At 41.1% G+C, this 26,891-nt stretch overlaps 1 protein-coding gene across 2 annotated transcripts in view; it reads left to right on the top strand.

Moving 5' to 3' along the window:
- LOC124588421 (lysosomal alpha-mannosidase-like) overlaps positions 1-26,891 on the top strand; it is a 230,879-nt gene that overhangs the window by 12,057 nt on the left and 191,931 nt on the right. For both annotated transcript variants that reach the window (XM_047131612.1, XM_047131509.1), the window contains exons 2-3: positions 509-611; positions 6,356-6,437. In XM_047131612.1, coding sequence (XP_046987568.1) covers positions 509-611; positions 6,356-6,437 — 185 coding nt within the window. The remainder of the gene's footprint in view (positions 1-508; positions 612-6,355; positions 6,438-26,891) is intronic.

Here is a 26,891-nt window from a genome sequence, read left to right as displayed (position 1 = left end):
GGACCATTTGGGGGCAGGTGGGATGTGGTGGACATCCCTTATACCCCTGAGTGTTTGGAGACAGATGAGGTGTGCTTGAATCTCTTAAATCCCTATTTCTTGCCCTCACAGTGATTCACACTGGCAACAGGCTCATGCTCTTTCACCAAAGCAGCACCATCTGGAGCTCTTAGCAAAAGATCACCAATTCAGCTCACACCCAAAAGCGGCATTCACAGTCCCTATCCATGATAAAGGTGCTGGAAACCTACACTACACAAATGTACAATAAGCAAAAGCATACATGGCAGACTAAATAAGTAACTCAGTTCTAGCTAGAAGCTCATAATATAATAAACAAACAAACGATGTACTCTCCTGGTGCTGCTGGAGTGAAGGCTGATGCCTGTCTATTCTCAGCATATGGTTCTGTTTTCCTCAGTTACTTAATTCTGATACACATTGTAAGACTGTTGTTAACAATATACACACTACCAAGGCAATAAAAAATATTTGTTTGATGTTTTAGGCATGCCATAAGACCATTCCTGGCATGATAAATGTGCACATGATACCACATTCGCATGATGATGTTGGTTGGCTGAAAACAGTGGATCAGTATTATTATGGAAGTAAGTAATGTTAAAAGTATGAAATTTTATTGTAGTTGAATACTGGAAAAGAGTTTTTACATAATTGTAACTGACATCAATGAATGCTGAATTTATATAAGAATAGGTTTAAAAAGCTATTCCAAATTATATGGAAAAATAACAGTAAGGAAACAAATATAGAAAATAGTTAACCTTGCTAGGAAATAATGTAACATTCTTGTGTGCCTGCAACCAAATTAAGAGTTATTTAAATCTCTATTCATTCAAGCACAGATTTTAAATGTATTAAAATAACAGTTTGTTGAGTACTATCAAGCTAGTAAATGAACAGTAGAACCTTCCTGCTGGATTAATATTGTGTGCTAGACAGGGACTCAAACCTAGGACCTTTACCTTCGATGGGTAAGTATTCTAGCAATTAAGCTATCCAAGCACTACTCACAACCAATCATCACAGCCCCACATCAGCCAGTCCCAGTCTAGTGCACAGATTCAAATCAGTACACACTCCATTGCAGAGTGAAAACTCATTCTAGAAACAATTCCTTAGCCTCCCATGTCTTTGCAATTTCATTTCTTTCACAAGGTACAGAACTTCTGTGAAATTTGGAAGAAGAAGATGAGGTACTAGTGGAAGTGACACTGTGAAAATGGACTGTGAATCATGATTGGGTAGCTCAGTCAATAGTGCACTTGCCTGAAAAAGTCAAAAGTCCTACCTACACTGGAGTCCTGATCCTGAACAAAAATTAAGGCACACACCTTTAATCAGGTAGAAAATTTGAAAGAAACAAACACTCTGCTGTATACTGGAAATGAATAGTTTCTTGTGACTGTGAAACAATGCAAAAAAGTTCAGTGTCAAACAAATGATTTTTTTCTCTTCACAAGAATATTTCATGTTGTCAGAAAAGCTAAAAAGTAACTGTGGTGCATTTTGTTTCTTTTTTTTTTTTTTTGGTCATCAGTCTACTGACTGGTTTGATGTGGCCCGCCACGAATTCCTTTCCTGTGCTAACCTCTTCATCTCAGAGTAGCACTTGCAACCTACATCCTCAATTATTTGCTTGACGTATTCCAATCTCTGTCTTCCTCTACAGTTTTTGCCCTCTACAGCTCCCTCTAGTACCATGGAAGTCATTCCCTCATGTCTTAGCAGATGTCCTATCATCCTGTCCCTTCTCCTTATCAGTGTTTTCCACATATTCCTTTCCTCTCCAATTCTGGATAGAACCTCCTCATTCCTTACCTTATCAGTCCACCTAATTTTCAACATTCGTCTACAGCACCACATCTCAAATGCTTCGATTCTCTTCTGTTTTCGGTTTTCCCACAGTCCACGTTTCACTACCGTACAATGCTGTACTCCAGACGTACATCCTCAGAAATTTCTTCCTCAAATTAAGGCCGGTATTTGATATTAGTAGACTTCTCTTGGCCAGAAATGCCTTTTTTGCCATAGCGCGTCTGCTTTTGATGTCCTCCTTGCTCCGTCCGTCATTGGTTATTTTACTGCCTAGGTAGCAGAATTCCTTAACTTTATTGACTTCGTGACCATCAATCCTGATGTTAGGTGTCTCACTGTCCTCATTTCTGCTACTTCTCATTACCTTTGTCTTTCTCCGATTTACTCTCAAACCATACTGTGTACTCATTAGACTGTTCATTCCGTTCAGCAGATCATTTAATTCTTCTTCACTTTCACTCAGGATAGCAATGTAATCAGAGAATCATATCATTGATATCCTTTCACCTTGTATTTTTATTTCACTCCTGAACCTTTCTTTTATTTCCATCATTGCTTCCTCGATGTACAGATTGAAGAGTAGGGGCGAAAGGCTACAGCCTTGTCTTACACCCTTCTTAATACGAGCACTTCGTTCTTGATCGTCCACTCTTATTATTCCCTCTTGGTTGTTGTACATATTGTATATGACCCGTCTCTCCCTATAGCTTACCCCTACTTTTTTCAGAATCTCGAACAGCTTGCACCATTTTCTGTAGTCGAACGCTTTTTCCAGGTCGACAAATCCTATGAAAGTGTCTTGATTTTTCTTTACCCTTGCTTCCATTATTAGCCGTAACGTCAGAATTGCCTCCCTCATCCCTTTACTTTTCCTAAAGCCAAACTGATCGTCACCTAGCGCATTCTCAATTTTCTTTTCCATTCTTCTGTATACACTCCTGGAAATGGAAAAAAGAACACATTGACACCGGTGTGTCAGACCCACCATACTTGCTCCGGACACTGCGAGAGGGCTGTACAAGCAATGATCACACGCACGGCACAGCGGACACACCAGGAACCGCGGTGTTGGCCGTCGAATGGCGCTAGCTGCGCAGCATTTGTGCACCGCCGCCGTCGGTGTCAGCCAGTTTGCCGTGGCATACGGAGCTCCAACGCAGTCTTTAACACTGGTAGCATGCCGCGACAGCGTGGACGTGAACCGTATGTGCAGTTGACGGACTTTGAGCGAGGGCATATAGTGGGCATGCGGGAGGCCGGGTGGACGTACCGCCGAATTGCTCAACACGTGGGGCGTGAGGTCTCCACAGTACATCGATGTTGTCGCCAGTGGTCGGCGGAAGGTGCACGTGCCCGTCGACCTGGGACCGGACCGCAGCGACGCACGGATGCACGCCAAGACCGTAGGATCCTACGCAGTGCCGCAGGGGACCGCACCGCCACTTCCCAGCAAATTAGGGACACTGTTGCTCCTGGGGTATCGGCGAGGACCATTCGCAACCGTCTCCATGAAGCTGGGCTACGGTCCCGCACACCGTTAGGCCGTCTTCCGCTCACGCCCCAACATCGTGCAGCCCGCCTCCAGTGGTGTCGCGACAGGCGTGAATGGAGGGACGAATGGAGACGTGTCGTCTTCACCGATGAGAGTCGCTTCTGCCTTGGTGCCAATGATGGTCGTATGCGTGTTTGGCGCCGTGCAGGTGAGCGCCACAATCAGGACTGCATACGACCGAGGCACACAGGGCCAACACCCGGCATCATGGTGTGGGGAGCGATCTCCTACACTGGCCGTACACCACTGGTGATCGTCGAGGGGACACTGAATAGTGCACGGTACATCCAAACCGTCATCGAACCCATCGTTCTACCATTCCTACACCGGCAAGGGAACTTGCTGTTCCAACAGGACAATGCACGTCTGCCTGTATCCCGTGCCACCCAACGTGCTCTAGAAGGTGTAAGTCAACTACCCTGGCCAGCAAGATCTCCGGATCTGTCCCCCATTGAGCATGTTTGGAACTGGATGAAGCGTCGTCTCACGCGGTCTGCACATCCAGCACGAACGCTGGTCCAACTGAGGCGCCAGGTGGAAATGGCATGGCAAGCCGTTCCACAGGACTACATCCAGCATCTCTACGATCGTCTCCATGGGAGAATAGCAGCCTGCATTGCTGCGAAAGGTGGATATACACTGTACTAGTGCCGACATTGTGCATGCTCTGTTGCCTGTGTCTATGTGCCTGTGGTTCTGTCAGTGTGATCATGTGATGTGTCTGACCCCAGGAATGTGTCAATAAAGTTTCCCCTTCCTGGGACAATGAATTCACGGTGTTCTTATTTCAATTTCCAGGAGTGTATTATTCTTGTAAGCAGCTTCAATGCATGAGCTGTTAAGCTGATTGTGCGATAATTCTCGCACTTGTCAGCTCTTGCCATCTTCGGAATTGTGTGGATTATGCTCTTCCGAAAGTCAGATGGTATGTCGCCAGACTCATATATTCTACACACCAACGTGAATAGTTGTTTTGTTGCCACTTCCCCCAATGATTTTAGAAATTCTGATGGAATGTTATCTATCCCTTCTGCCTTATTTGACCGTAAGTCCTCCAAAGGTCTTTTAAATTCCGATTCTGATACTGGATCCCCTATCTCCTCTAAATCAACTCCTGTTTCTTCTTCTATCACATCAGACAAATATTCACCCTCATAGAGGCTTTCAATGTATTCTTTCCACCTATCTGCTCTCTCCTCTGCATTTAACAGTGGAATTCCTGTTGCACTCTTAATGTTACCACCGTTGCTTTTAATGTCACGAAATGTTGTTTTGACTTTCCTGTGTGCTGAGTCTGTCCTTCCGACAATCATATCTTTTTCGATGTCTTCACATTTTTCCTGCAGCCATTTCGTCTTAGCTTCCCTGCACTTCCTATTTATTTCATTCCTCAGTGACTTGTATTTCTGTATTCCTGATTTTCCCGGAACATGTTTGTACTTCCTCCTTTCATCAATCAACTGAAGTATTTCTTCTGTTACCCATGGTTTCTTTGCAGCTACCTTCTTTGTACCCATGTTTCCTTCCCAACTTCTGTGATGGCCCTTTTTAGAGATGTCCATTCCTCTTCAACTGTACTGCCTACTGCGCTATTCCTTCTTGCTGTATCTATAGCGTTAGAGAACTTCAAACGTATCTCGTCATTCCTTAGTACTTCCGTATCCCACTTCTTTGCGTATTGATTCTTCCTGACTAATGTCTTGAACTCCAGCCTACTCTTCATCACTACTATATTGTGATCTGAGTCTATACTGCTCCCGGGTATGCCTTACAGTCCAGTATCTGATTTCGGAATCTCTGTCTGACCATGAAGTAATCTAATTGAAATCTTCCCGTATCTCCCAGCCTATTCCAAGTATACCTCCTCCTCTTGTGATTCTTGAACAGGGTATTCGCTATTACTAGCTGAAACTTGTTACAGAACTCAATTAGTCTTTCTCCTCTTTCATTCCTCGTCCCAAGCTCATATTCTCCTGTAACCTTTTCTTCTACTCCTTCCCCTACAACTGCATTCCAGTCACCCATGACTATTAGATTTTCGTCCGCCTTTACATACTGCATTACCCTTTCAATATCCTTCAGCTTGGGACGTCGGCATGTATACCTGAACTATCGTTGTCAGTGTTGGTCTGCTGTCGATTCTGATTAGAACAACCCGGTCACTGAACTGTTCACAGTAACACACCCTCTGCCCTACCTTCCTATTCATAACGAATCCTACACCTGTTATACCATTTTCTGCTGCTGTTGATATTACCCGATACTCATCTGACCAGAAATCCTTGTCTTCCTTCCACTTCACTTCACTGACCCCTGCTATATCTAGATTGAGCCTTTGCATTTCCCTTTTCAGATTTTTCTAGTTTCCCTACCACATTCAAGCTTCTGACATTCCATGCCCCGACTTGTAGAATTTTATCCTTTCGTTGATTGTTCAATCTTTCTCTCATGGTAACCTCCCCCTTGGCAGTCCCCTCCCGGAGATCCGAATGGGGGACTGTTCTGGAATCTTTTGCCAATGGAGAGATCATCATGACACTTCTTCAATTACAGGCCACATGTCCTGTGGATACACGTTACGTGTCTTTAATGCAGTGGTTTCCATTGCCTTCTGCATCCTCATGTCGTTGATCATTGCTGATTCTTCTGCCTTTAGGGTCAATTTCCCACCCCTAGGACAAGAGAGTGCCCTGAACCTCTATCCGCTCCTCCGCCCTCTTTGACAAGGCCGTTGGCAGAATGAGGCTGACTTCTTATGCCGGAAGTCTTCGGCCGCCAATGCTGATTATTTATCAAAATTTAGGCAGTGGCGGGGATCGAACCCGGGACAGAAGACGTTTTGATTATGAATCAAAGACGCTACCCCTAGACCATGGGGACTTGCTTGTTTTATTAATGACCATTAATATTATATTCACATATACAGGTAAAGGATTTTGATAATTGAATTCTATAATTTTTCAGGTAAACAGTCTGTGCAAAGAGCTGGTGTGCAGTACATTATAGATACTGTGTTAAGAGAGCTTCAAGAAAATCCAGATAGAAGGTGAGTCATAACATCACACTGAAACAAACTTGTGATAATTACAACAAAATTCATGCCTGTATTCACATACAACATTAAAATTACTTGATAAGATGGCTTCCCCCCATGAACCATGGACCTTGCCGTTGGTGGGGAGGCTTGTGTGCCTCAACAATACAGATAGCCGTACCGTAGGTGCAACCACAATGGAGGGGTATCTGTTGAGAGGCCAGACAAACGTTCCTGAAGAGGGGCAGCAGCCTTTTCAGTAGTTGCAGGGGCAACAGTCTGGATGATTGACTGATCTGGCCCTGTAACACTAACCAAAATGGCGTTGCTGTTGTGGTACTGCGAACAGCTGACAGCAAGGGGAAACTACAGCCGTAATTTTTCCCGAGGGCATGCAGCTTTACTGTATGATTAAATGATGATGGCATCCTCTTGGGTAAAATAGTCCCCCATTCGGATCTCCGGGGCGGGGACTACTCAAGAGGACGTCGTTATCAGGAGAAACAAAACTGGCGTTCTACTGATCGGAGCATGGAATGTCAGATCCCTCAATCGGGCATGAAGGTTAGAAAATTTAAAGAGGGAAATGGATAGGTTAAAGTTAGATATAGTGGGAATTAGTGAAGTTCGGTGGCAGGAGGAACAAGACTTTTGGTCAGGTGAATACAGGATTATAAATATAAAATCAAATAGGGGTAATGCAGATGTAGGTTTAATAATGAATAAAAAAATAGGAGTGCAGGTAAGCTACTACAAACAGCATAGTGAATGCATTATTGTGGCCAAGATAGACACGAAGCCCAAGCCTACTACAGTAGTACAGGTTTATGTGCCAACTAGCTCTGCAGCTGATGAAGAAATTGATGAAATGTATCATGAGATAAAAGAAATTATTCAGTTAGTGAAGGGAGACGAATATTTAATAGTCATGGGTGACTGGAATTCAACAGTAGGAAAAGGAAGAGAATGAAACATAGTAGGAGAATATGGATTAAGGCTAAGAAATGAAAGGGGAAGCCGCCTGGTAGAATTTTGCGCAGAGCATAACTTAATGTTAGCTAACACTTGGATCAAGAATCATGAAAGAAGGTTGTATACATGGAAGAACCCTGGAGATACTAGAAGGTTTCAGATAGATTATATAATGGTAAGACAGAGATTTAGGAACCAGGTTTCAAATTGTAAGACATTTCCAGGGGCATATGTGGACTCTGACCACAATCTATTGGTTATGAACTGTAGATTTAAACTGAAGAAACTGCAAAAAGGTGGGAATTTAAGGAGATGGGACCTGGATAAACTGAAAGAACCAGAAGTTGTAAAGAGTTTCAGGGAGAGTATAACGGAACAATTGACAGGAATGGGGGAAAGAAATACAGTAGAAGAAGAATGGGTAGCTTTGAGGGATGAGATAATGAAGGCAGCAGAGGATCAAGTAGGTAAAAAGATGAGGCCTAGTAGAAATCCTTGGGTAACAGAAGAGATACTGAATTTAATTGATGAAAGGAGAAAATACAAAAATGCAGTACATGAAGCAGACAAAAAGGAATACAAACGTCTCAAAAATGAGATCAACAGGAAGTGCAAAATGGTTAAGCAGGGATGGCTAGAGGACAAATGTAAGGATGTAGAGGCTTATCTCTAGAGGGATATGATAGATACTGCCCACAGGAAAATTAAAGAGACCTTTGGAGAAAAGAGAACCACTTGTATGAATATCAAGAGCTCAGATGGAAACCCAGTTATAAGCAAAGAAGGGAAAGCAGAAAGGTGGAAGGAGTATATAGAGGGTCTATACAGGGGTGATGTTCTTGAGGACAATATTATGGAAATGGAAGAGGATGTAGATGAAGATGAAATGTGAGATATGATACTGCATGAAGAGTTTGACAGAGCACGGAAAGACCTAAGATGAAACAAGGCCCCGGGAGTAGACAACATTCCATTAGAACTACTGACAGCCTTGGGAAAGCCAGTCCTGACAAAACTCCACCATCTGGTGAGCAAGCTGTATGAGACAGGCAAAATTCCCTCAGACTTCAAGAAGAATATAATCATTCCAATCCCAAAGAAAGCAGGTGTTGACAGATGTGAAAATTACCGAATTATCAGTTTAATAAGTCACAGCTACAAAATACTAACGCGAATTCTTTACAGGCGAATGGAAAAACTGGTAGAAGCTGACCTCAGGGAAGATCAGTTTGGATTCTGTAGAAATGTTGGAACATGTGAGGCAATACTGACCCTACGACTTATTTTAGAAGAAAGATTAAGGAAAGGCAAATCTACATTTTTTAGCATCTGTAGACTTATAGAAAGCTTTTGACAATGTTGACTGGAATACTCTCTTTCAAATTCTGAAGGTGGCAGGGGTAAAATACTGGGAGCGAAAGGCTATTTATGATTTGTACAGAAAGCATATGGCAATTTGTATTTGTATTTGTATTTATTTATTTATCCTGTGGATCACATATTGTACAAAGTACACACGATATAGGACAAGTCCTTTTTCTTAACAAATATGCAGTTTGGAGAAAAAAATAGGCAATGGACTGGCATTTAAAAAAATGTACACAAAATTGTTCATTGATGAATATAGTAACTTCACATACAGAGAATACAAACAATTTACATGGGGAACTAAGAAACATGTAGGCAATGTAGTGCTACTTTAAATTTACACAAATAATCACTGAGATTACAGAATAGTGAAAATGTCAACCGGAAACACAACAGAAACATGTAGGCAATGTAGTGTTACTTTAACTTTACACAAATAATCACTGAGATTACAGAATAGTGAAAATGTCAACTGGAAACACAACAGAAGGACAATGTCATTTAAATATACATTAAACATGAAATTAACATTGAGATTTCACAGACAATTAAGTTTTAATACTAATAGAATGTGTACTTGTACATTCAAAAAGCGAGTTAAAAAATTTGGGGAAGTGAAACTGAAACATAGTTGTGTATAGTAGAAATTAGGTTATTATTTTGCCTACAGAATTGTTTTACTCTAATCACAGTATTTACAAAGGAACTTTATAATTTTTCATTTCCAGGAATTCTTGTACTGAATAGAAACAGTGCTTTGTTAGAAATGCCTTTAGTTTATTTTTAAATATTGGATCTGGAGCAGATTTTATTTGTTCTGGAATTTTATTGTGTAATACGACGCCCAGATGAGTTATATATTTTTGGTATGATGATGTCCTTGAAAAAAATTGATGGATATTAGATTGCCCTCTGGTATAATGAGCGTGTATATCATTGTTTTGGATTAATTTACCTGTTCTTGAGAGGTATTCCCTGGTGAATAGGATTGTTTCTTGAATGAATAGGGATGGGATGCTTAGAACATTAAGTTTTATAAATTGACATTTACAGGATTCCAGCTTTTTGAGGCCACAGATTATCCTCAGTGCTCTTTTTTGTAGTTTAAATATATTTGTGCTGTGAGTTGAATTTCCCCAAAAGATGATTCCATAGCGGAGCAATGAGTGGAACTGCGCATGGTATGCTTGCATTAGTGTGGATTTACTTGTAGTAGATTTTAGTATTCTTAGTCCATAGCACAATGATGAGAGTTTCTTTGATAAGTTGTTTATATGTGTGTCCCATTTTAAATTTTGTTGGACCCATAGACCCAAAAATTTTGTTGCATTTACATTTTCAATTTTATCATTATTTAACTTTACTTGGATAGTTTTTTGTTTGGATGTGGGAATTAGATGGAAGTTGATACATACAGTTTTCCCACTATTAACAATTAGACCATTTTTGTTAAATCACTCAGAAAGTTTTTTCGTAGAGTTATCAGATATTGTCTGAAGGGATTCAGGGCTAGATCCAGTCAACACTATGCTAGTATCATCAGCAAACAGGATAGTTTTTTGTGGGCTCATACGTTCAACAAGATCATCTGTGTAAATGAGGAAAAGTAATGGCCCTAGAAAGAACCCTGGGGAACACCATATCTTATTGTTCTTTCCTCAGAGAGGAAAACTGTGTTATTTATTTTATTCTGTACATTAATATCGTATTGAAGTGATACCTTCTGTTTGCGGTTTTGTAGGTAAGAGCATAGCCAGTTGTGAGCCACGCCTCTTATTCCTCTTCTTTCCAATTTAGCAAGCAGTATTTTATGATCTAGTATATCAAAGGCTTTAGAGAGATCTAAGAAGATACCTGCAGCTATATTATGTTGGTCAATTGATTTCTGTATGTGGTCCAACAGTTCAAAAATTGCTGTCTGTGTGGATAAAGATTTACTAAAACCATGTTGCTGAATGCTGATTGGTGCGTGGTTTTTTATGAAATTTATAAACCTGTCATAAAAAGTTTTTCCAGGATTTTTGAAAAGATGCTTAATATGGATAATGGTCTATAATTGGATACTAAATCAGGGGAACCTTTCTTTAGTAATGGTGAGACTTTAGCTATTTTGAGAGCATCTGGAAAAATGCCAGTTTTTAATGATTGGTTGTAGATGGTTGATAATGGCTTTACTATATGGGGAGCACACACCTTTAATATGAGGTCAGGTACTTCATCATAGCCACTAGAGATTTTATTGGGTAACAATTTTATTATGTTCCTAATTTCATCAGGGTTTGTTTCATAAACAAACATTGTAGTGAGGGAATATGGTATAGTTGTAGGTAAACAACTAGAATTCTCTCATATACAGATTTATTCACTCTTAGCGTCTACACAGATACAAGTCCGGAGGCTAACTGCCATTAGCGTCCAACATGCTCTCCAAAGCCCTCTCCTCGAAGATAGCACACTTACGCACAGAACAAATATCGATTTTTATGGCGCTCTATGCCACATAGCCCCCCCCCCCCCCCCCCGCGCAGTATGGAGTACGTCCCTGTGAATGGGGGAGGGTGAGAAGTTAGGAAGGTAACGCACAGTTCTTCTGGGTCAGGCGGAAGCGGTTGACTGGTAAGAGACCGGGGGGTGAAGCCCGGTACGTCGACGGTGAAGTCAGCAAGCGATGCCGGTGGCTGAAGACGACGTCGCGTCCTGGAGTGAAGGTGTAGCACTTCGTCAGCCGGCAGGCGGAGAATCACCTTGCCAGAAGGCCTAACAAAGGCACGCAAATTGCCACACGCAGCACTTCCGCTCAATTTAAAGTGGCGCACCACACGAGATTCTGCACTTCCTCCCTCAATATTGTCACACGCGAGTACCACACACACTGTATCGCCATCTATGACAACAGATAATTTATGTATGTCATCAGGGTGCACATGTGTTGTGAATTCTAGGATGGCACCTGTACGACTAATGGTAGGGAGGCAGGGAGGTGTGGGAAAGCCATGGCAGGGGGAAGCATCTGCTAAGAGGGGGGTGGCAGGTGCACTAGACTGTGCAGGAGACAACATCGGGCGATCAGCTGACAGACGAGGGAGCGTGACCGAAGGCAACGAGGAGCCAGTGTGGGTTGAACGGCGTGACAAAGAGCTGTCACACGAAGATGGTAACACAATGGTAGAATCCGAGTGGTTGGCAGTTCGACTGCGAGGGCTGTGAGGAGTGAAGCCCCGAAAAGATTGGCCACTCGAATTAGATGAACGCGGAGAAGGAGCAGTGCTCGGCAGAGAAACACGCTGTGGAAAATCAATACCCAAATGCATGGTGTGTGAAGATGGATGGCTGCTCGAAGCAGGAGTGGGAGAAATAGGAGCAGAATCAGGGAGGTTCACCTGAGGCTCAATGAAAGCTGGTTTCACTCGGTTGAGTGAGACCGTGGTTACAGAGTCTTTTATGAGGAGATCCATGTTATTCTCAGAGCGTTTGACGACCTTGTAAGGACCTGTGTAGGGTGACTGAAGCGGGGCTTTGACTGAGTCATCTCTGAGAAACACATACTCACAAGGGTCTAGCGTGCGCGGTACGTACACGCGCGGAGGTGTATGAACAGCCGGAGGTGGCGGCTGAATTTTGCTGCAGTGCAAGTGCACCCGCTCGAGAAGTGAAGGGAGTTCAGAAGGTCGTGGAAGTGGGATCGGAGTGACTAATTCTCCAGGCAAAACCAGAGGTTGGCCATATACAAACTCGGCTACGGACCCCTTGAGGTCTTCCTTGAAAGTCGCACGAAGGCCAAGAAGCACGAAGGGCAGTGCCTCTGTCCATAGTGAGTCATGGCAACGCAGGGCAGACTTCAGGGTGTGATGCCATCACTCGACAAGCCCATTGCTTTGGGGGTGGTATGCAGAAGTATGAATTTTGACAATACCACACATTTTACATAAGACAGAGAAAACTGAAGACTCGAATTGTCGCCCCTGGTCAGTGGTGAGGTAAACAGGTGAGCCAAATCTAGAGATCCACGAATCTAAGAATGCTCAACTTACTGTCTCAGAGGTAATGTTTGGAATAGGCACAGCCTCAGCCCACCGAGTCATCCTGTCAATAGCTGTAAACAAGTAACGGAAACCCTCGGAGGGGGGCAAAGGGCCTACGAGGTCGACATGAACATGGTGAAACCGGCCTGGCGGTTGGGCAAAACAGCCAAGGGGTGGAGAAGTGTGCCTGGAAACTATGTTCTGTTGACACACCATGCATGCCCTTGCCAAAGACTGACAGTCACGGCGCATGTTTCTCCAGACAAACCATTCAGCTACCAGATGGGTGGAGGCTTTGACACCAGGGTGTGCTAATGTGTGTAGTTTGTCCAAGTCCTGGCGTTGAAGGGGCTTAGGAATGAATGGCTGCAACGTACCAGTCGATTCATCACACCACACTAAGTCAGATATGCCAGGGAAAGTAGAGCGTACCGGTTGGAGAGAGGAGCTGTGGTCTGAAATTAACTGCATGGTATCGGGGTCTGCCGATTGCAACCGAGGTAGGTCCGTTAAGTCAATTAAGGTTGTGACAGCACCAACACGCGAGAGAAAATCAGCAACCACATTGTCCGATCCTCGGATGTAGCGAATGTCATTTGTAAATTGCAAGATGTAATCGATGTGACGAAAGCGTCGTGGGGGCGGATCAGCCGCAGGATTCTTTATGGCAGGAACCAACGGCTTGTGATAAGTGAGCACATAGAAATCTCGTCCCTCAACATCAGTTCTGAAGTGTCTTATGGCCTCGTAAACTGCAAGTAGTTCTCTGTTGAATGCTGAGTATTTCTTCTGCGCGTTGTTTAGCTTTTGTGAGAAAAACTGCAGGGGGGTCGTAATATCGTTGTATGTTTGACTCAGTACTGCACCGATAGCATTGTCACTAGCGTCAGTAGTGATAAACATTGTGGCGTCCGCCCGTGGGTGAGCAATAGTGACAGCGGAGGCCAACAGCTGATTGAGTTCATTAAATGCCTTGTTCATGTCTGGTGTCCATGGTACCTGGCGGGTGCCAGAAGTTTGTGGGCCAGCGAGAGCATCTGTGAGAGAAGCCTGCACCGCAGAAGCGGCTGGCAAATGTTTCCGGTAATAATTAACTGTTCCGATGAACCTGCATAATTCCCTGTAGGTCTGAGGGCATAGCATTTCGAGAACAGGCTTGATCTTGTCCTGTGGTGCTGTCAGACCATCCGATGACACAACATAACTTAGGAATGTGACGGATGACTGGTGCAATTGAGTCTTTTTATTGTTCAGTTCAATACCAGCGGCTGCTAAAATATCTGTCACGACTTGAACACGCTCCTCACTCTGTTCTAAAGTAGAAGCAAAAACCAATATGTCGTCCATATATACGAAACAAAAGTCTAGGTGGGATAAAGTTTGATTGATGAAACGCTGCCACGTTTGGGGTGCATTTTTCAACCCAAACGGCATAAATTTGTATTGGAACAGCCCAAAGGGAGTGGTTATGGCAGTCTTTTCAATGTCCTCCGGAGCCATAGGAATCTGATGAAATGCGTGCTTACAGTCCAAAACAGAGAAGTACTTTGCACCTGCGAGTGCATGATTGGAGTCTGCGATGTGTGGGACCGGATATTTATCAATAATGGTGCGGGCATTTAAACGCCTATAGTCTCCGACCATATGCCAAGTACCATCTTTCTTTTGGTCAAACAGGATAGGACTAGCCCAGCAACCGGAAGAAGGTTCAATTATTCCCTTTTGTAACAGATCGTCCGATTGTTCTTTTGCAATTTTCATAAATTCCGGCTTGAGGCGGCGTGGACGTTGCGATATGGGCAGCCCATCGGTTAGACGTAACCGATGAGCTGTGCCGTTAGTGACTACTGCAATACGTGGTGCGGCACGATAGTCAGATGTCCGTTAAGCGGAGCAGGCAGTGGCGGCCGGGCCAAGCTGTGGTGCTGAGGGCACGGAAGTACAGGTGTGCCACCCGCTCGTAGGCTGCGTAAAGGCCGCAGCCGCACACGTTGTAACCTCCCCACAAAAATTTAAGAAGACAGAAATATAAAATGAATAGGAGCCAAGAAGCAAGATTGTCCCCACAAAAATATTTAAATAAAAATATAATAATAAATGGGAGCCAAGTGTAACCTCCCCAATCCCAATCTGACTGAAAGTATAAGCTGTCACGAAAATGATGAAAAACAATTCAGTGCTAATGAAACTTCAGTGACAATGAAAATTCAATTAAACTGAAATATCGGTCTTTGACCCTGTGCAAAACAATCAAAATTAAATTCTTACCTCAGTATAACTGCATGTCAAATTTCTGCTCTTATTGTTGCCCACGGCTTGGAGGAACTGCATTGCAAATAATATTTTTTTTTTTTGAAATTTAACTGAAACTTTTCTTTAAGGGAAGTGGAACGAAATCGTTAGTTCAATTAAATAAATTTTTTTTTGTAAAAATTGCTTTGAAATCAAAATTATTATTGGGGCACTTGTTGGAAATTAATTACAATAAATAAACTTTACATTATCTGATGATTACCTACATTAACAATATACCTCATTCAGCATCTTGACCAGAATGCCATGTCGACGCTCGCCGACTGCGTCCCGCTCACGACCGTGACAGGACTAGACCACTACTGCCGACAGACTACATCACACAACTGCACTGGGCTGCTACTACTGACATACTGCTCTGCTCACAGACTGCCCACTGACAGACTGCTACCAACTGTACTGCACGACTACGACTAGCGTAATGCTGGACGCAACTGAACTGAGCTACTGCTATCGACAGACTGTACTGCACGACGACTACTAGCGTACTACTCGCAACACTCGCGCGGTCAAGCGCAAACTAACCACGATAATAGGCTCTCTGGTCAAAGATTTTAACGTGGCTCACCATCGCTGCTACGTTACATACATGTTTCATAACCCTCCACTGGGGGGGCAAAAATTTGGCAGCGATGGTGAGTCATTTGGACTTGCCATCACAAGAAATTTTTTCTTTAATTAATGAACTTTTACAATTTACAGAATATTTAAATACATGAATTAACTGTCGTGCACATGCACCGAGTACAAAACATTTCAGACAAAGACAAGATATGAGTACAAAACTTAGTAGCAAATCAGAAAAATGTATATAAAAATTATTTGACAGATAAAGTGCACAGGCACTTAAAAAATTCTTTAGCATAAACAGAATGGCAAAAAAATCATGTTGACAAGTGACATGAGTGCACATGCACTGCAGTTGAGAACATATCAGCAAATGATGAAATGTATATACAATGAGTAAGAAATGACATAAGTGCATACGCACTGAAGTATTGAACATACAGAATGAGTAGAAAACATATTAACACATAACATAAGTGCACATGCACTGTAGTTCAGAACATATCATCAAAATAAAAATGTATATACAATATAAAAGACAAGAGTGCACATATACTGTACTTCAGAACAAATCGAAAAAATGTCTTTAGCATTTTCGCAATAAATAAACATAATGGCAAAAAAAACATGTCGACAAGTGCCATAAGTGTACTCGCACTGGAGTTCAGCGAATCGAAAAAAAATGTATAACCCATGAACATAAATGATGTTAGCAAAAAATGATTTTCACTATGTGACAAGAATTAGGATAGGAAAGGGAAGGATTGCATCATTGTTGTAGCACTTTAGATTGGACACAGCTGTTCTGAAAGTCCATATCTTTCCACAGAAGTACAACACCAAGTGACACAATTTGAAGTTCTTTTCCCATCAGAATTTATCAGCGTAGCCAAGACACTGAACTGTCGTAGTAATGTTCCATGTTTTCATTTTGGCAGTACATTAGGTACACCAAACAGTGGGACCATAATAACGTCTTCATCGCTCACGGTGGTGGACAGCATGTCGTGTCAACACCACGCTCTTACAAGGCACACCAACGTAGAATTAGTGCAAAACCAAAGATAGTGCTCCATGATCACTAGGATAGACAGGACAAATGGACATTGCAGTAATTCAGGGTAATTAGCTCATAAGGTGAAGGACATTAAGTCACATACCATTCTTCATTAGTAGTTTGCGGCATTCATAGCCCTGTTGTTGAACATTTCTGTACCATGTATGTAGTATTACAGAAAAATGTTCATTAATTGTTTTACATAGAATCAGTAACCTTCTTTTCCTAGTTACAAAGCATTATGAAATAATCGCATTCTTTTCCAGTTACAAAGTATAGCATAGTTAATTAATCATTTGTCATTCCAATATAGTATTAATCATTAGCCTTCTCCTAATTACAAAGCACTATTAAACAATCACATTCCTTTCCAGTTACAAAGTATCAACATTGAAGACAAGAGCTAATTAATGGCATAATTAATAACAATTCATTGAGTGACATTAATTATTGGCACTCAGTGGCCAGCAAGTATTGAATAGAATAAAACATAGTTCATCATTCAGTATTATTCAGATCATTATGAAGTCATTATTAAAAATCAGTTAATTACAGTCATAGCATTAATAATCATGGGCATTATAAGTAGTCTCATTACAATGAAACATTGTTCCTCATTCAGTATTATTCAGATCATTACGAAGTCATTATTAAAAATCAGTTAATTACAGTCATAGCATTAATAATCATTTGCATTATATGTAGTCTCATTACAATAAAACATTGTTCCTCATTCAGTATTATTCAGATCATTATGAAGTCATTATTAAAAATCAGTTAATTACTGTCATAGCATTAATAATCATGGGCATTATAAGTAATCTCATTACAATAAACAGTGGCAGTTATTAGCCAGTTACAAAGCATTATTTTTATATATATATATATATATATATATATATATATATATATATATATATATATTGTATCATTAAGAAGTCATTACTGAAGTGACATACTATTCAGAGTTGATCAGTATTATTCAAAATTATCATAAACTAGTGACATTATGTGGGACTGGTAATACCTCTTTTAGCAATGCATTGCGTTGGGATCGATAATTAATTGCTGAGGCATAACACTATTTGCTTTTGACCTATTGCTGCAAATGAGGATAGGTAACGTCATTCGTCATGAGTCAGCTGTAGCAAGGTTATGTAACAAGGCAGTATATGTGATCACATTTATAAATGATAGACACAGATGGGTAAAAAATAAAAATGCAAGTACTAGAACAGGTATAATAAGTAACAGGTTTAGTAAGTATCATGAAAAACTTCTCCTGAAAAAAAATACAAAATGGATTATTGGGCTGAAAGAAGAAATGCATACTATGCTGAAAAGTAGTGAACTTCGAATTAACAGGTAGTGAAATGTGTATAAAAATGTGTTCCATAGCTGTCCTTTCCAAAACTTTCCATCATCCTACTATGCAATATAACGCCTGCTGTCAAAGCAAACTGCAACAAATACTTAAATAACTACATAGCATAAATACATAACTTCAACATTATCCTCATCTGTAAAGAAAAAACTTCATTATTCATTATCCATATTATCATAACTTCATTATTATCATCACCTCTAAAGAAAAACTTCATTATTCATAATAGCATATTCTTCATCATTATTCATCAGCATTCATTATCATCTGCAAAAAAATCACTTCATTACTCATTATACTATTCCTTATCTCTAGCATATTTCATCACTAAAACTAAGATGTGTAGTTCTGTCTGACAGCCTGCATCAATCACCTTGTATTCTGAAAGAAAAAATTAGTTAAGACTGCTATTCTACGATGAGTATAGTATATTCTTGTTCATGCTTGTCAATCCTGATCCATTTACTCTTCCTCATAAAGTTATTGCATCTTCTTTCGTTTATTCCGTAGGTGAAATTCCCATTTCTGTTGAATTTATATCTTACACGCATCATTTCTTTCTGAAATTGATGAACAAAGATTAATGTCTTGCATTTAAATCATATACCCACTAGATAATGACTGGTTTATGGTAACATAATTAACCATACAGCATAACATGACAGAAAACGTAATATGTCAAAGACATTGACAGTGTTCAGATGCAAAAATGTACATAGAATATCACAATGCAGCAGCAAAAAATGTAAAACAGTCATGATCTTGAGATGGCATAAGGCAAAAAAATGTCAAAGTCGACTGGTGTGTGTTATATCTTAACTATTTCACAGTGCATATAAACAAAACATGAAAACAATCGTACATAAAAAGACAAAATGTGTCGTTCGTTGTGTTCAGCTTGTATGTAGTGTAGTTAATCGAGGCGAGAATTAAAGACTTTAATGGAGAGAGAATTTGATAAAATTAATACGTCATTACATAGAATTGCATAATTATTCATAAAATACGTAGGTTCATCTGGAAAAATATGCACGGTCTGATGTGTAACGACAAGAAAAACGAACTGCTAACCTTACCTTGCCGGGCGCTTGCCAAGAAAAAATACGATAATCATCAGTAATTAGTCATGTGAATATAATTGCATTAGTAAATGGCTTCATAGTGTGTTGAATCATAAAGTGGTTTCATTCAATAAACGGTTTAATGTTTGAGATATGGTGATTGCCTTTCGATTTTCTGGTTCTCAAAGTTTCGACGTGTACAACATTGGGGTGAGGGATGCTGCGAATCTGATATGGACCTGCGTATAGAAGTTCAAATTTACTGCACCTTTTAATTTGCTGGATAAATAGTGTGTACGCACTAATATCTTCTGTCCAACGTGAAAGTCGCGGCATGTACAAACCTGTTTTTGCTGTCTTCTCCGGCGCTCTGCGGCACGTTTGATGTTGTTCAGCGCAATGTCAATTATTTTGTGGTGTCTTAGTCGACGACATTTAGGGAAGTTTACTAATTCTTTAATTTTGTTTGGTGGCTCAACGTTTTTCAGTATAACAGATGGAGATAGCATAGTGGATTCATTTGGAATGGAATTAATTACATCTTGGAATGAGAGTATGTGTGTATCCCAATCAATATGTCTTTTGTGGCAGTATATGCGGCACAGCTTACCAATTTCTTTCATTAACCGTTCACAAGGGTTCGAAGAAGCGTGGTACTTGGATATATAAATCGGAGAAATGTTTCTAGCTCGTAACATGCGTGTCCATATGCTAGAACGAAATTGAGATCCATTGTCAGAAATTACTCTCATCACGTGCCCTACACGAAATAGAAAATGTTTTACAAATGCTTTCGAAACAGTTTTAGCAGTAGCTTTGCGTAACGGAGTGAAAGTAACAAATTTTGAAGTGAGCTCAACAGCGACAATTATGTAGCAAAAACCTCTGTTAGTTCTCGGAATCGGACCAAAAATGTCTACAGCGGCCATGTGTCTTAATTTAACGGGTACAATGGGATATAAAGGAGGAATATGTGAAGTGGTGTCTGATTTAGCTTTCTGGCAAATTTTACAAGACGCTAAAACTCGTCGTACACGTTTTTCCATGTTAGTAAAATAACAGTTCTGTCTCAGTATAAGAAAACATTTTCGTGCTCCGTAATGTGCGTAACTTAAATGAGTGTATCAAATTAATTTGTTAACCAGTTCGTCAGGAATGCATAATAACCAATTGTTGCTGTCAGGATGAGAGCGGCGAAACAGAATGTCATTGCGTACAGTGTAATGGTTTCTAATCGTAACATTATTCTTATCTAGCCAAAGGTGTTTAATTTCTTTCCACACATTGTCTTTATTTTGCTCTTGTGCTATGTCCTGTAATGACGATGAAATAAAGTTTTCAAATGCAACTTGCTGAATGTACATGACACTGAAATTTGCTTTGCAGAAGTTGGTTGCTACGTCTTGCTGATAGTTGCTGAGAGAACGCGATAGTGCGTCTGCTATAACATTTTGTGTGTCGAGAATGTGAACTATTGTAAAATTAAATTCCTGTAAATAAAGTTTCCATCTACTTAATCTGTCGTGAGTAAATTTAGCCGAAAGTAAAAATTGTATCGCTCTGTGGTCTGTGTAAACGGTGTGTCTGCCATAAAGAAAGTGCTGAAATCTCGTAAAAGCCCATACAACACACAATGTTTCAAGTTCTGTAACAGAATAATTTCGTTCAGCAGGTGACAGAATGCGGCTTGCAAATGCGATGTTTTTAATTACTGTAGAGCCATCTTCTTCAATTTCCTGGAAAATGTGTACGCCTAAAGCGGTGTTAGAATTGTCGGTGGCAATGGAAAAATTTCTGGTAAGATCTGGGTGCGATAAAAGTGGTGCATTCAACAGAGCATGTTTCAAATAACATTCTCGTGAACAAAATTCTGCGTGTCAAAAGTAATGTTTGCGTTACTGTAATATGCAATCAGTGCTGTATCTGGTTAAAATCTATCGTACGTGTTATTATTTACGGGAGAATGTTGTGGCATATCCACTATATGAACTGTTCTGTTATTTCTTACTGACGTGTTACGCTATGGATGACACCTATTGTCTGTTCCATTCATGATTATTTGTTGTTGCTGATGTTGTTGCTGCTCATAAGATCGACTGTTATTAAATGTACGCTGAAAATTGTGCTCATCATTTTTTTACGTCTGTCATGATAGTAATTTCTATACGGCGCATTGCGATACGAGTTGAAATAGTGTGTACGTGCACGCGGCGAAACATTAAAGTTTGGTTGACCTTGTAGACTGCATTGTTGGTTACGTATGCTAAGCGGCTGACTTTCATGCTATTGTGGTGAAAAAACATCTATTGTTACAAAAATGTGGTTGCGACTGCCGAAAATTTTGTACATACTGATGATTACGATTTTATCTGTTATTAAAGTTACGGCGGTAGTTGTCATTACGGGAGTGCCTACTGAAAATTGTCACATTCGGTAAAAGATTTGTCATATCGGGTTTTCATTACAATGTTTCTTAATTCTGGATAGAGCAATAGTTAAAGAGCAGTTTTGATAGATATAAAGGATAGTAGAAGAAAAGGCAGCAGTGCAGAAAACTAAAGATGAAACAGCACTACTACAGCTCGGGGCCCTATGCTCGCTACGGCACATATTCATTAAAGCGTAATGAATCCCCTGAGGTCTATTACGCACTGCAAATAAATTTTGGCTTTTGCGTTACAGGCAATTGCGGTATAAATTCAAAAGCAAATAGTTGTATCCAAGTTAATTCTAGTTTCTTCATTATAGGCAATGCTGTTGTAAATACAAAAATAAATTGTCGCATCTGGTTCAAAGCTAGCTTCTGCATTACAGGCAATAGCGGTGAAAGCATAAAAACAAATTGTCGTATACAGCTCAAAGCGTGTACCTGTGTTCTGTCATTATTAAATTCCTTAGATTTTCTTACAAATGCAAATTGCTCGAAATCTACGTTCTCGTCACTCAGTTTGATAACACGTTCAGGTTTGTGTGTGAATCTGTTCGTCTGTGTCATTTCGGATTTCAAGTTGCGTAGCTTTTCAGATTTTAAGTCGCGTGGCTTTTCGGATTTTAAGTCGCGTAGTTGCTGTAAATTGCTCACATTATACACGCTGCGTAAGTCTGACAAATGTTCGCAAAGTGGCGTCTGCTGTGATGTGTTATTAACTGAAATACTTTTCATCTCTGTTACTTCTTGTTGTAAACTCGACAATTTTCTACGCAACATGTTTTTAGACGAATCGATCTCATTAATTGCCTGCTGTAAATTTTGAAATTCAGGTGTTTGGTTAAATGAAACCACTGCAGTATCGTCTGACTTACTGTCATTACTACTTTCTATAACGTCAATACGACTGGCCAATTCATCACATTTTTCAGTCAGTATTTTTACCTGCTCATCGGTTTTAGAATCGGACGCATTAGTCTGTTTTTGCAAATTACGCGTAGTTTCGCTCAGTTTTTTAACATCAGCTTTGATGACATCGCAATCTTGTGTTAGTTCTAATTGTTCGAATCTGTCTGTCACTGTTTGAATATTTACTGTGTGTGTATCTGTTTTTGATTTAAGATCAGAAATTTCATCACGTAATTCCGCATTCAACTGTTCTATGGTATTAATTTTGTCGGACACTGTAGTAATATTATTGTCTACATTTGTCTTCGCTTTCGCGAACATTTTACGTTTGTCTTCTTGTCTTTGTGCAGTGATTGTTTCCACGACTTGTCGTTTTACTTTGTTTTGATCCTGAATAAATTTACGGAAACGCGTATCACTGTTTTGTATGTGAAGATTAAAGCGTTCGTCAATTTGAGAGTTCTGTTGGTCGACTTTCGTGTCTATCTTTTCATCCACTGTGCGCGAAAGTTCTGCTGTCATTGCTTTAAACTCGTCGCGCAATTGTGTAGCTTTTTCAGAGCATTGTTTAGCGACTCCGTTAATTTCGTCTCTGAGTGTTTCTGTTGCAGCTGTTTGCATTTCCCTTAATTCCTGAGCAACAGACCTAATTTCTTCGCTACTTTTTTTTGAACAAGCCTCAATTTCCACGCGCAATTGTTCCTTAGTGTCATGGCACTGCGCGGCAACGGCTCTAATTTGTTCACTAAGCTGTCTGGAATTGTCGTCTAATTTTTCATTTAACTGTCTGGAATTGTCGTCTAATTTTTCATTTAAATATTGTTTGAGTTTTTCGTTAGCTTGTTTGACCTGTTCACTAAGTTTGTCTTGTTTTTCGTTCTGTTGTTTGAAATTCTCTTTAAATTGTTTGTTATCTTCGCTATTTTGTATCAATATCGCCATAATTTGACCCAATGTAACATTATCTACTCCATTCTCTGTACCGTTTGACGGTGTATTTGCAAGTGTCGCGTTTTGCGTGACCATTTGGTCATTCTGTAATTTACAAAAACGTTTATCAGTCGGATGTACACTGTCAGACACTATTTCGGAATTAAATAAATCCGTCCTACTTTGTGCATCCTGTTCATTTTCGTTAGACAAATTTGTGTGTTCATCACGTAAATTTAATAAACCGGTTGTGTTAGACTGGGCAGCGCTCATTACAATAGAGCGTCCCGCGTCATCGATTGTCGTCAAATCAACAGAGGACATAACCGAGTTCGTTTGTTCATCATTAAGATAAAAGTCATCATTAGTGGTTGGAATGCACTGATTGTTAGTGAACGCAGGATTGTCATCATTACACTGCGTGTCACATGTCCTATCGGCAAAGTTGTTTGAGTCGGTAATTTCATTCATAATACCTCGCGATACACTATTCACAGTCTTTCGCGGCATTTTTACAATAGTCACAAATATTCACAAAACAATAAGCACAATGCAAAACAACACACAAATACAACAGAGCAACGAATTGCCGTTGACCTGTAGAGAGAAAGTCACAAGATTAGTAAAAGCGTTGCGCCAAATCCTAATTATATCTAAGCAAATAAGAGCAGATATCTGACTGTTGTTCAAAAGACTCTCAACGAAATACGATCCTGGACTGGGTGTCGCCAAGTGTAACCTCTCCACAAAAATTTAAGAAGACAGAAATATAAAATGAATAGGAGCCAAGAAGCAAGATTGTCCCCACAAAAATATTTAAATAAAAATATAATAATAAATGGGAGCCAAGTGTAACCTCCCCAATCCCAATCTGACTGAAAGTATAAGCTGTCACGAAAATGATGAAAAACAATTCAGTGCTAATGAAACTTCAGTGACAATGAAAATTCAATTAAACCGAAATATCGGTCTTTGACCCTGTGCAAAACAATCAAAATTAAATTCTTACCTCAGTATAACTGCATGTCAAATTTGTGCTCTTATTGTTGCCCACGGCTTGGAGGAACTGCATTGCAAATAATTTTTTTTTTTTTGAAATTTAACTGAAACTTTTCTTTAAGGGAAGTGGAACGAAATCGTTAGTTCAATTAAATAAATTTTTTTTTTGTAAAAATTGCTTTGAAATCAAAATTATTATTGGGGCACTTGTTGGAAATTAATTACAATAAATAAACTTTACATTATCTGATGATTACCTACATTAACAATATACCTCATTCAGCATCTTGACCAGAATGCCATGTCGACGCTCGCCGACTGCGTCCCGCTCGCGACCGTGACAGGACTAGACCACTACTGCCGACAGACTACATCACACAACTGCACTGGGCTGCTACTACTGACATACTGCTCTGCTCACAGACTGCCCACTGACAGACTGCTACCAACTGTACTGCACGACTACTACTAGCGTAATGCTGGACGCAACTGAACTGAGCTACTGCTATCGACAGACCGTACTGCACGACGACTACTAGCGTACTACTCGCAACACTCGCGCGGTCAAGCGCAGACTAACCACGATAATAGGCTCTCTGGTCAAAGATTTTAACGTGCCTCACCATCGCTGCTACTTTACATACGTGTTTCAACGTGTTAACATGGGCGAGGTTGGTACACTGATTCTTGGTAGCGGGCCGTGCCGCTACGAGCGCTGTAGGCACGAGTGGGCGTGGCCGGACAGCAGATGGCCGTAGTTCATTGCCATGAGCTTGGCAAGTTAATTGTCCATTCAGAACGCAAGGAGCATGAGCACTCGGGCACACCCTATCATTACAAAAGGGGGTGCTGACACAGTTTACAGAGTTCACTACGTTGTCATTAACATACGCGGGCACGGGAAGACCAGATTGGCATGGACTGACCTTGTCTGTAACCGACGAGTCGTCTGCTTGTAGTGCTGCGAGGCGTTGTTGTTTGGAGGCCAACTCGTGGTGTATGTCGTGGAGATGCAGCAACATTTCCCTACGTTCCATCCGCAACTTTGAAGACTTGGCGCACTCCACTAGCCACTTGTTTGTCCAAGATTGCAGCTCCAAGGATAGGTTTACACACTTCTTAGCACAGCACACACGTTTGGTGTTAGCCGAACTGTCACTCGGCGAAGCGAAAGGAATATGTTTGTTAAGGGGGGGGGCGGGGGTGGGGGGGGGGGGAGGGGTAAAACACAGTATTTTGGCACAAAATCTAGTGACAACTGATAGTGCTTGAGGAAATCAATTCCGAGAATAGGTTCTTCAATTGTGGACACTAGAAACGTTCACTCCAGCTTGCACTCGGGCGAAAGTTTCACTGTATACAAAGTGGAACCCGAACACTGTAGGGTAGACACGTTCACTGCACGAAGTACTGTTTTGTGTGGTTGCACTTTATTGGTTGCTGGGCGAACCGGCAGCAAAGAGACGTCTGCGCCAGTGTCTACCAGAAAACATACACCTGATTGTAAATCGCGAACATAGACTCGACCACACTTACTGTTATTGTCCGAAACGGAGTGCAACGTGGGATGGTGCCCGTTGTTTACATCGCAGGAGGTGGCACCGTAGCCTACCTGTGGTTGGAGTTTGGGTAAGAACACGGTGACTGGCATTTCCAAGCTTGCTCCCCGAATCTCGCGTGGAAGAAACAGTAAGGTTGGGCGAGCCTGTGCCCTTGTGGGTAGTTGCTAGGTGACGGAGTATGTGCCCCAGAGTCTTCCACAGAGGCTGATGCACTGTCGTTGCGAGGAGTTGAAGGTGCAGGCAGGGCGGCTAGTTTAAAAAACTTGTTATCAGCAGCACCAGACAAGGGCGTGGCGTCAGAAAGCGTCTTAGTGCGGTCACGTCCAGAATGCAGTGCACGGAGCTCACGTTGCCTGGCGGAGTATGCTCTGTCGGCGGCGCGTAAACGTTCATTTACTGGCCTATCTTCATACGCAGAGATTGCAGTCTGGACAGGCAAAGGCAGCTTTTCAGTCCAGATTTCTGCGAGCGTGTCATCAGGCATAACTTGCTCATCGACGAGAAGACGGATGCACCGCCACAGCTGGGAAGGAGACCTGTCGCCGAGACGCTCTACATAGATGAGCTGTCGCACATTTTCTCTCCTGGTTTTAGAGACGCGCTCCAGTATCGTTTGTTTCGCCACACCATACTTCCCTGCTAGCGGGGGTGCTTTGACCAGATCATAAATTAAATTGACGCGGTCGTGAAGATGGTTCATGAGGCAGGCGAAGCGTGCATCGTCGTCCAAAGCACAGACATTGAATGTTTGCTCAACCAGGTTAAACCAGAACTCCGGGTGAGCAGGTTTGAAGTCTGGTAATTTCGGCAGATTCAGCACTGCAGTCACTGCGGAGGTGCGCCTACTACTTCGGACGGAAGTAGAGCATGCAGAAGATTGCGAGTCCGCATTAT

The sequence above is a fragment of the Schistocerca americana genome, chromosome 1 (assembly GCF_021461395.2).
Source record: "Schistocerca americana isolate TAMUIC-IGC-003095 chromosome 1, iqSchAmer2.1, whole genome shotgun sequence".
Classification (NCBI taxonomy): Eukaryota; Metazoa; Arthropoda; class Insecta; order Orthoptera; family Acrididae; genus Schistocerca; species Schistocerca americana.
This window is presented reverse-complemented; position numbering and strand designations above follow the sequence as displayed.